The 14,349-nt window shown below is 48.6% G+C and overlaps 1 protein-coding gene across 1 annotated transcript; it reads right to left on the bottom strand.

Moving 5' to 3' along the window:
* Nucleotides 1–3,240: 3,240 nt before the first annotated feature.
* On the bottom strand, nt 3,241–14,275 carry RBM18 (RNA binding motif protein 18). Its single transcript, XM_080630887.1, has 6 exons — nt 14,068–14,275; nt 13,879–13,995; nt 8,099–8,225; nt 7,138–7,224; nt 5,251–5,336; nt 3,241–3,882 (listed from the first exon to the last, which is right to left on the bottom strand). Exons 2-6 carry the CDS (start codon nt 13,989–13,991, stop codon nt 3,723–3,725), a joined length of 573 nt encoding a protein of 190 aa, XP_080487013.1. The 5' UTR covers nt 13,992–13,995; nt 14,068–14,275; the 3' UTR covers nt 3,241–3,722.
* Nucleotides 14,276–14,349: the final 74 nt, after the last annotated feature.

Raw genomic sequence — 14,349 nt, forward strand, 5'->3', positions numbered from 1 at the left:
GGGGCGGGCGCGCCCCGCTCCGCCCGCCGCCGCGCTCCGTGCCCGCGGGCGGCGCGTCCCGGGGCCGCGGCAGGAAGGGCGGGGAGCCGCGCCGGCCCCGCTCCCCCGCCGGGGGCGGCCGCGGGCCGGGCAGGAAGCGGGGCCCCCCCGCCGCGCCCCGGGGGCCGCCCGCCCCGCCGGGCCCCGCTACCTGCGGCGGCGGCACCGGCACCGCCCGCGGAGGGAGGGTTGCGGGGGGGCGGAGGGGGGGAAACACGAGACCCGGCCCGGTCCTTCCCCCGCTGCAGGGCACTGCCCGCCCCGACGGGGCGCCCGGGCCGGGCCGGCCCCAGGGCAGCGCCGCCCCACGCCGCCGGGACCGGCCGCGGCCCCGGAGCCCCCCGCGGGGCGGGATCGGGTGCGGCAGCGCAGATCGCACCCACCACCGCGGCGTCTGGCCGCCCGCCTCTGCCCGGGCTTCATTAGTAACCTGATAATTCCCCGGCAAAGCCCCGGCAGCGGTTCCACCACGGAGTAATTGCAGGACGGTAACGTGAGCTGATGGCGGCCGGGGATGGATCCTCGCCTTTATTGGTTTTGACAGCTAAATTGTTAACCGAGAGGGAAATCAGATGAAAGCCATTTTAGAATAAATACAAGACATTAAGGTTTAAACATCGAGGTTGCAAGAAAGGCCGAGAAACCCCCAGGAACCTCAACCCCAGTCCCGCCAGCTCGTCCTCGGCTCTGCAGAGAGGACACGGACAAGTGCAGGGGAGCCGTGCTGAGAAAGGACCATTCAAACCACTCGTCCGCACTGGCGGGGTCTGGATCAGCTCCGACTGCTCCAGCAGGAACACGCAGGAGTTCACAGGGACACAGCCGTGAACGCTGCCTGCGCGGGCAGAACAGGGCAACGCGGGTTTTGTTTGCATCCGAGAGCGATGCAGGGCTGGAGCAGCCGTGGCACGGCGTGGTAACGGTGGTGGCTTTCTCTGCTCTCACAATTACAGACCAGGCGCTCCAGGCCCTGCAAAGCCAGAGCAGGCTCAGGAACAGCGCGACTTCAACCCAGGCTCTGCTTCTATCCAGCCTTGGGTCCTGCGGGCAGCCGGTGTCCTGCCCTTGCTGCCTGCCAGGAGCACATCGATCTCCCACCACAACACGGCCCAGGCAGTGCTTATGGAATGCACAGCGATGGAAGCACTGGGTATCAGCACCAACTTCATCCCCTTTCTCACCTCCCGTGTGCTCCCTCCACCAGTGCTGGAGCTTGTATGAGGCAGTGATAAGGAGGCTGTGTGTCAACCAGCACCTCAGCCCCAATCCCAAACCTAGGGGCTGGACACGTTCCGTGCTCCCATGGGTGAAGGCATTGTTTCATACCCGGCCTGAGTGAAGGAGGCTCACCATAGGTAGGAAGATTGTTGAAATAATGAGGAAAAACCCACACTGTGGACACAGTGAACATTGTCCTTGATACCCAGGGATATGCTGAAAATACAGGGGAAGCAAAGAAACCCCTAAGAGGGCTGGAGAGGCACAGAACAGTCCCATACTTCTCTTCAGGGGAGCTGGGTGCTGAGCCCCATTCCCCTTCCCATCACCAGCTTGGCAATCTCCATACTTACAGCTTCGGAGCTGGCTGCATCCTCTGCCAAAGCTGTGCCACGCTTCCCAGTGCTTTTCTCACCTGTTCAGTGACGGTTGATACACAAAGCCCCAGAGCTGGCACTCAGGAAAAGACCTGAGGGAGCATTTACCTCCTCCCCCAGGTCTGGGTCTGGCCAAAGCACAGACAAGGCGCTTCTGTGAGTGACTGTGGTAGTGAACACAGAGTAAATAATAACAGAAACAAAGACTGATGTTATTGTCCCCAGATTTGTATCAGTGGACCTCGGCGGATGCCAAGCATTTACCACCCTCACTTCCTGCTCCCACCCTCACTTTCCTGGAGGAAAACATGCATTTTAAATGGTTATGTCGAGACAGAAGGATTTCAACAAATTGTATTTAATTGCAAATACATATCAAAGTATGTATCCGATGGGAACAGCACCATATACCCAGCTGGAACCTAGGCTTGAACCAAGGTATTTCCCAATTTCCTTAGAGAAACAGAATTTACGGTTCCAAGTAAAGCAGATACAGATCCGGAGGACTACAAACCGCGCAGGAACAAAACACAGGCTGTTCACAGAGGAATGGGAACGGGTGTTAGCAACATTCACAGTGGTACAAGCTCCCACTCATGCTACTTTTCTCTTTACTCAGGTACCCAAAAACTAGAAAGCAAACATTAACAGCACAAGACCTACTTTTGAACAATTCAGGCTTCGAACAATCCACCCATCCTAGACACACACAGCTCTGTGCCAGGCACTCAGATCAAGGCAGGAAGCATGCTCTGCTTGGATGTAGATGCACCTTTGCTATGGCAGTGAGCAATCCCCTGTAGGGAAACCAGGGGCTGTCTGAAAACTGTTTTCCTCCTCTTGTTTGAGACCACTCACTGTTACCCAGCTCAGGGAAGCACCTTCAGACTCACCATTGACACACTAGAGAGCGAACATCAGCAAAATCAGACCAGCATCTCCTGGACCTGAGTGAAGACGTTTTCCAGCATCCCCCGGCACACGCAGTCACAGCTTTGTGTGCACCGAGGAGAAAACACTGCCAGAAAACGTGGGGTTTTCCCCTCAGATTTCTAATCTGCAGGTGATGTTTAGGGAGAAAAATGTGCTGCAGATGAAGCAGCTTCAGCAAAACCCCATCCATCAGATGCACCTGGTGCAGGTAACCCCCAGCACACAGCAGAGCCATTCCACCACAAACACTTGTGCCACTTCACACCAAGAGGCAACCAACCACCTTTACCAGCCAGAGGAAACCAGAAGCTGGGCAGGCTGGTGGGCAGACGTGGAGGTCATGTGCTTGACAGATGTCTCAGAGGCTGCAGCGTTATTCTCACGCTGTCACATCTGGTTTATGAAGAGCTACCACTGAAGGGGATTACTGAATGCAAACATTAGATGTGCCACTGCCGCGCTGGGAAGCCTAGGGCATAGCACAGATCTCAGCGGTGTGTAAATACACTCATTCCTACATGGGGGGCACACACCTACAGCCTAAACAACACTGACAATACCCGTATTGTGTCATTCTCTTGTGGTGATCGCATCATGAAGTTTGCAAATCAAAATGCAACATAAGTTTGCTTCAGTGCATATAGAATATTGCATGCACAGTTACTAAAAAGTGTTGCAAGATCTATTTCAAATGAGTTTTATTGAGATGAAAAAACCAAGTTTTCAATGGTAACTACAGAATGTTAATCAAAACCAAGTGCTTCCCCTCGTTAAAAACACAAATCAGAATAGTTTTTGTTCAAAAATACTTTAAAAGTAATCAGTTAAATGGAGTATTTTTGGCTGTGCTTTACTCCATACACTGGTTAGTGTTTCTAATCTTGCTAATGAATGCACACTAACGAGAGGTTGTCTACGTGTTCATCAGAGGCTTTGATGGGACCCTACTTCTCTTAGCAGTGCTCGGCTGTGAAGCTGCACTGCCAGTCAGGAGTATTCAGCACACCAGATAAGGTGTAACAAAGCACTGTGCCATGTACAGCGGTGCTGTGCTTGGGTGGCAGTATCCTTCCCACTCTACAAAGTACAAAAGCATCAGAGGACTCCAGGTATACAAAGCGCTGTTTTCTTGCTACCATTCTCCATTCATAAGCATCATCTTCTAGATTTCCAGGCAGCTCTGGAATAAGGAGTAGTCCTTTTCTTATCCGGTGGTTTGAAGTAAGAATAAACGGGTGCTGCAGGATATTCAGCGTCTGGATTTTCTGCCATCATTTTCAGCTTGGCTTCTATGGCCTTTATTTTTGCACTGACACTGGAAAGGGAAAAAGCAGAAAAGAAACTGAGCTTGATCTTAGCATGGAATCAGACTACAGCAATCCAGCGATCTTGCTGACATGTGAATACTCAGTCACACGAGGAGGGGCTAGGCAGCTCCCCCCGCTGCATTCACAAGCAGCACGCAGTTGGGAGGCAGGAATCTACTGCTTAAAGCCCACGCTCTTCCATTTCATTCCTCAGCACGGATTTGCTCCTCCAAGATATATCACACAAAACAACGGTCCTTGCACCTACTCAGCACTTTCTTGAGGACACTGAGCAAGACAAGCACACAACAAGGCTTCCTACTTCATGTAAAATGATGTCATTTAAAGAGCTCTGAGCATGTGCAGCGGAGTGCAGCTCAGATGAGGCTGCTGGAAACAGCAGAGAAATGAAAGCCAGACTTCCTCCCAGCTACAAGACTGCTCAGGATGGGAAAACCCCAGACTCTAATTAGGTCAGGAAGAAACATTATTTCAGCATTAGCAGGGTTTATCCCAAAGGGAGAGGCTATCCTAGGTTACACCCCAAATTCCTAGGGCTTTTGTTATTCACTATCCTCCATTGGGTATGGACCGAGGAATGTTCCCCTCTCTGCTGTGGGTTCTTGCAGCATCCATCCCCACTAAAACAACTCCCTCGTGCCACTGACATAGCTAGCAGTCTGCATGACTCAAGCCTCTCTCCTCGTTACTTCCTAGCACGTTACTTCTGAATTCCAAGCTCATTTTATCTGTAAGCAAATTCACTACCTCCAGTCCTGGTTCCTCATAGGGTTCCACTGAGAGAACCCAGAGGAAAATCCCATACCCTTTCAAGCAAACTGAATCAGCAAAGCAGCACTATGTGCTTTAGGTAAATGGAGGGGTTGGAAGGTTTAACCACATCCCACAGAAGACCCTCTGGCCCTAACATTAGCCAAGAAAACTAAGCACAATGTTAACATACCCCAAACAAAAATTAGCTTTATGTGAAGCACTACTTGTGAGTTTGCTTTAATCTTCTGCCACTATAACAGAAATCCTTGCTCACAAGCATTTTGCTTAATCAAATTAGCGCTCACTGAAATTCATATGAAGTGCAAAGCATGCTCTGGCCAAAGGAGCTGGAATGTTACGCATTCCCAGTTCCTTTCCTCACCGCTTTCCCCCCTACTGCCCTAGTAGCTGCATGATTAGAAAAGGAACTTCAAGTCTGAACTGCCCTACATCTAATGAGTTACTTTGCAGCATGCTGCCCTTCTGAAAACAGCTTTTCTGCCAAACATAATGCCAACACCTCCAGATCATACTGAAATTGGAGAAGTTAATTCCCTGCCACTCCCTCAGTTTGGTCACTTCTCACCCACCCCATCTCCTACCTTAGGTTAGACTGGGGCGGCTCTGTGCTGGAAGATGGCTCCAGACTGATTGGAAGGATCTTCTCGTTTTTATTGTGATCATATCTCTGTGAACAAGAGACCAAGGACTGAAGTCAGCTGGAATTACGAACAAAGAAACATTTGTTCACAGATACACTTTAAAGCTGGATTAACGTCACCTTAGGTTTTGTGATGCTTTTGCTAGGAATGATTTTGGTGGCCAAACACTGAAACAAATCCAGGCACAATATTTGTTTAGTACCAACACAGAATGTAGACTCTGATACCAAACACTTCGGTGCATTGTACTATGGATCTTTAAACCTTAACCTATCTGACCACTTCTTATTCCCCTCTATACACAGCATGAAACAAAGATGGCAAATTTTAAGGTAACTGCTGTACTGTATTGCCACGGTCTTTATACAGACACTGTGCAGAGTCAGAAGGTGACCCAAGCACATTGTGCACTACTGGAAGGAAAAAAACAGAATAAAGGACAGTAAAAGACCAGTTAGGAACCATCTCCCCTCTGCAGAAAGCAGCCTGTGAGTCTGTCATCTCTGTGGGCGATGGGCCTCCGAAACTATTTGCAGTGTTCTGCTTCCTTATTTCGCTTGGCACAAAGTCAGGTTTGTTTTTCAGCAGAGCTGCTCAAACCGACAGGGTCTGGTACGCCTTGGCCACTCGTCTCAAAACTACTTAGCCTGGTGCTGGCATTGTCTAAAGTAAACACTTGTTACAATAAGACAAAGTTTGGCGTTGTTAAATCTTTCCATTCATGGCTCAGAAAATGCCATGCAAGCTGAACTGATTATTTATGTATGTTCCTCACCATACCCTGGACAGCCAAGCACTGAGCTACTCCGCTGAACTCCCAGCTGAGCAGACACTCACTTCTCTGGCTGAAACTCCTTTTAGAGCCTGCTCATTCCTCAGGCATCTGGAAGCACGTGGCACTCTAGTAGCTACAGAGCTCGAGAAAATGGAGACTGGGTTTGCACAAGCTTGGATGTGCTGACAAGAGCCTGGAGCCCTAGAAGCCAATAATTAAAACAACATGTTCTTCTTTAACGAAGATACCTGCGTTGGTTTATTTAGCATCCAAAACAGATGCATTAGAATACTTGGTAAGTGTAGAAAGCTGCTTGTAGGATTATCGAAAGCAAACTACCCAGAGGAAAACAGCAACAAGCAGCTTCTCCCAAAATCCATTTATCTGCAAAGAAAGTTATTCAATATAAATTGCTTTATCAAATGCCAGATAGCAAATAACTGCAGGGAAAACAAGAGAAGAATTAAACAAAAATTAAAACAAGGATGTTCCAGAAGGCACTGCCTAGGTTAATATTAAAAACTTGATGTTTTATGTGACAGAGCAAGCAATAAAAAGGATATTTAGCTTAGATGTGAAATATGTTGCTTTAAAGTCAAAAGTAATTAGAGCTGCTGCCATGCAAGTGCTTTCAGGAGTAGAACAAAGCAGCAAAGTACTTGGTAATTGGGAATTTCCACGTATCTCCTCTCCAAAAACGGAGCAAAGCCACAAAGGGAAGGATTCAAAATTTCAGGCACTCACTGAGTTTGGGAAAAATTAAAAGATGGGCATTTACAGAAGTGACCTGTTCACACCGCTCTGATTGGAAACTCCCTTACAGAGAACATCAGGTTAAATGGCTCATATTGCTCACAGCTCAGCCAGCACAGTTTCGGTAGACAAAAGAAGGGGTAGATTGTTATTGCTGTTTCTAAGGGAGTTATTTCTCTTAGAACAAACTGAAATCATCTTGCCACGCTAAGACAGCCTCAATAAAAATGGTTCCTTAACATTAAAGTTTCTCAATTCTGCAGATTAAAAGCAATTGTTATCCTCAACACTGAGCTTACCTTGACCTGTGCATGTGCCCACCGCACCACCAGTTTCTTGGAAAGGGCCAGCTTCCCATTGAGACACTGGATCGCTTTTTCTGCTTCCTGCACAGGAAGACAGCTCAATAAACAAACCACGTTTTAGTCAAAACCGACTCAGATGTAAAGAGCCTTTCCTCTTTGTTCATCAGTCTTCTGCAAGAACAGCTAGCCAACAGCAGAGAAAGATTATCCCATTGTATCCCGACTCAGGAGTATCTTTGGATGACTCCAACATTAGAGTATCCAGACTTTTATCAGCCTTATTGGCTTAGTCTTTCACTTGTTTTGGGGGAGAAAATGGAGAAAACAATCATTACAGCGACTACACGTCTCTAACATTTCTCCATGCTTATTCTGGATCCTGCTCATGCGCACAGGGGACATTTATCCATTTGGTCCTGCTCTAGACTCAGCAGTGGAATCTCAATTTTAGGGCACTCCCATAAAACACAATTCATGATAGTTGAAGATTTATGCTGTTCCCACCTTGCTATGAATGATTCTCAAGAGCTATCACACTGTGTGTAAAGGCTCTTCTGACATCCTTACCAGCAACTGCAGAGCAAACAGATGAGATCACACAAGCAATCTTCAAACACCTGTACTTCCTGGCTTTTGAACAGTTTTAGCAGCACCTCCATGGTACAACTCCAGGAGCTCACTACAAAAGTGGATCATAGAACTGACCCTTTCTGATTGCCATTAGAAAGCAGGATTCAGGATAAAACAGCAAAGGAGAAAGGAAATCACTACTGCTATTTCCAGGAGCAGTCGCAAAGTGGCTGTCACAGAGTGGAGCTCTTAAGAGTCTGTGGCTTCGTGTAAACAAGTTATACAATTTATTCCTTCCCATTTTAGCTTTACATTAATACAAAAACCAAAAGATGTGGACTGAAACCAATCATTTACATCAGAACTTTAGACAAAAGCAACGTACCTGTTTGGTTTCGAAGTTCACAAAACAGTAACCCCTCGGCTGCCCCTCCAGAGCACCAGACTTGTGAAAGAGAAAGTCAAATTGCTTTACTTTGCCAAACTTCTGAAGGAGTTTGAGCAGGTGGTATCTGAAGGGGAGAGAAGACATTTACGACACTTTTCACAACTTTGAAAGTGATGAGATAGAGAGAAACCCCCCTGACACACACACGTTTCACACTCAGTAGCATAAGTGGTTCAGTTGTATCACACATATATTCCCAAATACCCATTAGAGGTGGGTGCCTTGTACAGCAATGCTTCAGCTCCATAGCTCTGAGCTGCACTATCCTGGGGCTGTTCTAGAACTCCAAAGCACAAAGCTCCCCTCCCAGCAGTGCCAGCTGAAGGGCATGCAGCAGATCTATTAATACTTGGCTTTTGGGCAACTAGGCAATGGTTCCCTAGAGGTCTGGGAGGGCTGTCTCCTGCCTCTCTAAATCACATCTACTTTGAAGCATAAACATCATCTCTCCCCTTTCATAGCCCGGATGTGACTGCCTGAAGCTCCATCCTTGTATTCCTTTCCCCACACAAGCAGTCCCAGCGCATAGCCCTCAGCACCCTGCCTCACTCAGGATTGCTGCTATTCTTGCTGCCTCTCCCTGTACAAGCACTGCTAGTCCCGTCCTTTTCCTGCACCAAGCATTAACAGTGCAGTGCCAAGGATATGGCCAGATCATACAAGAAATGCAGCCATTCTCCCACTCGCCCAGCAGCGCTGGGGAAACAGGAAGATGGAAGAATAAGCAGAACAAACTGCAACCAGGCATTGACAGTAGACCAGGCAAAAAAAAAAAAGGCATCAGACAGACCTCAGCATCATCCAGCCCAAATCTGCCAATGCTTCTGGCTCAGACAGCTTCTCAGCGACATGCACATGAAAGTCAGACACTTATTTAGCCAATTATCTTCCTGCCATCCAGTGAGGAGTGTGCTGTTTCCAATAAAACTGGGGAAAGCCAGAGTAAATCTGTCTGCTTAGTATCTAGTGCACTGAGCAACTTAAAACAAGGAGCACATTTGTTGTACAGACCACATCTAATCCTCAAAGTCCTCTGCAGCTTTGTCTGGTTCCGAGACCAAAGTGTTTCACAACACTACCTGACCTAGAAGGAAAACGACACTTGCTACTATTTCATCCCATTCCTAGCGTTCAAGAATTGTCTAAGGGTTTCATAAGGGTGTCTTAGTCATCTCCTCTGACCAGCTGCACAGCATTCATCGCAAGCCACATAGTCTAAGCCAAATTTACAGCTTACAAGATAACACTCAGTGCTCTGAAAGCCTACCAGGATAACTCAGAGTGCACATGGAGCACCAGGCACCCCATTAAACTTTGCATGTGCAGACATGAATGGTCAGTAGTGGCCCAAGAGAGCCAAATACACCAGGCAGCTTTAGGGACAGTCCAGATAGGAAGAACAGACAATGTTTTTCCTAATAAAGCCTGATAGGATGTTTCAGAAGGGCTTTAGCCCTTTGTTAAGCTTCAGGAGCCAGGCAAGAAAGTTCCAGGAATGTGAGTCATCTCACAGGATGGTCACGGTGGACATTCAGGATATGCACTTTTGAAAGAGGTGAAGGTGCAGCAAACGTACAGAGGAGCAGTGCAGAAGAGCCAAGTTATCTCCCAGGGGAACAAACGCATTGTAATTGATTATGAAAGGTTTCCTACATCCTTCAGAACACATACCACGCACATGGTCTTCCAAGAGGCCTATGGACCCTCAGACTCCGCACAAAACTGGGCACACAGTGGCCAGATTTTACCACCGCACCTTAAGAGAAGCAGTCACAGGGGTACCAGTAAAACCACTGAGCTGTGATGCATATAAACCCCTGCATGCTAAACTTTCAGAGCCTCCAAAGGATGCAAATGCACCTCAGGTTTGTTTCTGCAAACGTATTGCTACAAAAAGCACTTGCAGTTTCAGCAGTATGAAAATAAAGTCCTTGCCACCAGAATGCTGTTCCCTTTCTGGCAGTGGAAGGGCAATGATGATTCTCATAGCATTCTGTTCAGCAACAATAAAACCCTGCAGCTGCTAAAAGGAATACTTGGTCCTTGTTTTCTTTTCCGAGAACCTCTGCATTCAAATCGTATGTTCTTAGCAGCAACGTGGTAGTTGTTCCTTTAAAACAAATTCCATTAAGCATCTATAAGCAATTTAGGGAACCTATTTTATTTAGAATATTTAAATCCTGGGTGAATCAAACACTATTTTCCAGCCATGCATGCGATTTTTACAACTGCAGATCACCCACTCTCCATGGCACAGCTCAGAACTGAAGTCTTGTATAACAAACAGTTTCAGGCTGTGCTTATGATTTGTTATTGTCAATATAATGAGGGCATTAACAGTAACTCGACAAGTAGTTCTCCAAGCCAAGAGGACTTCAGTACTGAAGGAAGACCCGTCACGGAAAACCTGAAGTGAGAACATGTAAAAAGCTTTACTATGGCAACGACTTGGGTTATCCAGAGCCTGGAAGTCACTCGCGCAGATGTGGCCCCACTGCGCTGTGCAGATCACCGCGGCCAACCTCAATCTCCACTTCCTGTCATCTGATGTGAATGCGAGACAAACCAGCAGCTCCCCCATTTCCTTTTCCTCCACTCTTCCTCCTGGCACCCCGAGAGCTATTCAAACACAGGCAAGGCTTCCTCTGAACAATGCTGTCCCAAGGATACCGCAAAGGTACCGGGCCACATGCAAAACCTATTATTGCGAAGAATTTTGCCCCACTGGGACTCAGTAGGGGTCTGTAACAACAACTTACGCACACATTGTTTTCTAGGTGAGACTCATCAAGATGGGATCCTAGACAAGCAGCAGAACAGCCAAGGAAGTTGAACACCCGCTATTTCATACCCCTGGAAAATGAATGGTCATTCAAAGGCTACTGGAAACTGGACAATATGTGTAACTGTAGCGGGAAATGAAATATTTGCCTGTCCAGAATGTTGAAAAGCCTCAGAAGGCTTTACAAACAGGAATGGGCAGAGAAGGCAGTCCTGCTCTGCTTGCCACACAGGAGATGTAATTAAAGTATGGGTTTTTTCCCCCCACAAGATGGGAGCAGCGGGAGGTGATGTGACAAATGCTCACAGTGATGGTGAGGGGACTCCATGGCTTCCTTACTCAGTGATGCCAAACCTAGAACCAACTCTCTGCTGCTCTCCTTGGTCACTCCAGTGACAAGTCCCACAGCAGGGATCATTCAGCATCAGCTGTGCCTTGAGACAGTGTCCTGAAAGGCTGCAAGGCGCCAGCTCACCTCCTTCCAGCTGCTAAGAATACACTCAGTAGACTCCTAATACTATCTTCTGCCACAGGCAGAACAATCCTCAAAGGATGCTGGCTAAGAGAGAGGCCACCCAAACAAACACGTTAAGGAGGAATGTCACCAGAAGACTCACCATAACCTTGTATGTGGGGTACAGCAGCATTCAAGATCTTTTGAGACTCCCACTTGAGTCACAGTTACTGGGTATGTGCAATAACCTCCTCTCAGCCATCAACTTGCAGGCTGTAATTTGTGGGCAGCCCTACATTTATAAATTCCTGTTGCTGCAGCTTGTGCTTCAATGTGTACGTTACCTATTAACTCCCTAGTGCTTGATTGGAGCTATAGGTTGCTCTCTAAATTGAAGTCTTGGATTAATTCAAGACTTTCTGAACTCATTTCTGCCTGAAGAAGTCACAACCGCTTATTAACCCTGCTAACAACTCAATCAACTTTACTCTGTCTTAAGCAAATCTAACAGAGGAATGCAGAGGCAACTCTTTAAAAAGGCAGATAAAAGCAGCAAATGAAGAAACAGCTGTTTAGTTTTCAGGTATATGTCTTTAGCTGCATGATTAGTGACCTCAACACGGATAATTCAGATGAATAACTATGAGCAAGGATGTAAGCTCTTAGGATAAGAAAGTAAGGCTCAAGATAATTTATAGAAACTTACTGACCTGACACAGAACTGCACTCTTTCTCTCTACACTGACAAATCATTACAAGGAACTTCCCCTTTTTTAATTCACAAGGAAATAGAGATTACAATACAGTTTGCAGGAGAGAATAACTAATTTTTAAGCAAAATTAAAAGCAAAACACAGAATTATAAGGCCTGAAATAGGCAACAAGCACTGTCATTCACCACAGGGCAAACCTCAAGCATTGAGTAGCATGGAAGCACTCCAGGCTTGATGACACAGGTGAATGAAGCCCTCTAACCCGTCTCTTGCCCCTTGCTCACAGCCGTGGCACTGCTCTAGACTCCATCTGAGGCACAGAGGGCTCCAGGGCAGCCGAATTCAGCCACTGGACGCATGCAGCTGCAATAAGTTATTTGGAAAGGCAGAGCCTGCACATGGAAGCCACCAATTGAAACCCACAAAAACCATTTCACCCAAGCTATGAGAACAGTAAGTTTTGCCATATAAAATTATTACTTGTCTGGCCTAGAATCAAAGGCGCAACCTAGACTGAAAGGGTCTTTAAAGACACCATTAATGCATTTGCAAACACCCACTGTTCTTCCCCTCACACTAACCCAATTTCCTAAATCTTTAAAGACCCAAATTGCATGCTCAAGAACTCCTCTATTTAATTTACATGGTCAGTGGATGTGGACAAACCAGAGCAACGTAACTGTGGGATAAAAGTAGTAATGAATGCAGAAACCACCCAAAGCCAAAAGGCTGAAAAGCACACAGCATTAACGACCCAATTTAGAGGCTATTAGGAAACTGCCCTGATAAGATGAACCACATTTAAAATAAGAACCTAGCACCTGCACACACACTAAAAGAAACAGGAAGAAAAAGTATTCCATGACAGACAGATACAATAGACACTAAAAAATGCTTGTTTCTTAGGTGTGTATAAACCCCAGATTGTTTTGGTTTGGGCTTCTTTTTTTATAGGCCCTACTGATTTCTCAGCACACTACCCAAATATTGGGCAACAAGTCAGCATGTTTCCTTGACAATTTAGCTGTTCAGAAACTGTTTGCTCAGAAGATAATCATCTGTAGTCTGGAGAAAGCATGAACATACACACATGCATTTGATTTATGTGCTTATCTACCACAAGCACCACACTCCACCTCCTTACCACTCAGTTACAAGAGTTACTCTGTTCAACCCACATCCCACTGCTGACACCAGCAAGAAACAAGGCTCTTGGTCACTCTGAAAGTTTCTAACCTGGAACTCTGACATCTCCCTTGTTTAGAGAACAAAGACGCTTCCAACCCTTGGGCTTCTCGTCTGAGCTGCAGCTTGGAGGACCTCTGTATGCAGTAGTTAAGCATGTTGGTGCCTCCAACCCCTTGGTCCATGGGGCCAGCACAGCCCCAGAGACACCCCATGTACACGCACCCCTCCCGCACACACACACTTCAAGCCGCCTGCTGCCGGGCAGCAGCACCGAACAGACACAGGGCCGTGAGAGCCGGGCCCAGCCGGCAAGGCTGCTCCATCGCCCCTCGCTTCGGAGCACAGACAAGAGCTGGGTGCGCTGCACCAGCCTGCGCCGCTCTCCTGGGCACGGGGCACCCCCGAACTACCACCGGCACCGCGGCCCGGAGGGCGGGCAGCGCTCGGAGCCAGAACCGCAGCGGCTGTGGGGATGTGGCACTATCGGGGGGACAGGGCCCCGCTGACGGCGGTCCCGGGGGGCGGTCCCGGTGCTGGGAGCGGGCCCGGAGGAGGAGGGGCCGCGCCCGGGGTCACTCACTCGGTGATCTTGGGGTCGAGGTTGCCGATCCAGAGGCGGTGCCCGTCCTGCAGGGCGCCCTCGGACAGGATGGAGGCGTTCTCCAGCGGCAGCGCCTGGCGGCCCGGCTCCATGGCTCTGCGGAGGACACCGGTGAGAGCGGGGCTGGCGGGGGCCGCGGCGCTGGGGTCGGGCCGGGCCCGCACTCACCATGACACCGCGAGGGCCGCAACCGCGCAATCCGCGCCTAGGCCTGGCCTCGCCCCGCCCTTGGCGACGACTTGTGACGTCAAGACGCGGCGCGGACCGATGACGCTGCTGGAACGCAAGGACCTGCGCGACGGTGAGCGAGGCGGCGGGTGGCCACGCTCCCCCTTCCCTTCCCGTCCTGTCCTGTCCCGTTCCGTTCCGTCCCGTCCCGTCCCAACCCCTCCGCGGCTCCCGCTCCCCTGTCCCGGTGCACGGCGGGAGGGGCGGGGCCCGGGCCGGTGT

This window comes from Psittacula echo (genome assembly GCF_963264785.1).
Source record: "Psittacula echo genome assembly, chromosome: 16".
In the NCBI taxonomy this organism is placed as follows: domain Eukaryota; kingdom Metazoa; phylum Chordata; class Aves; order Psittaciformes; family Psittacidae; genus Psittacula; species Psittacula echo.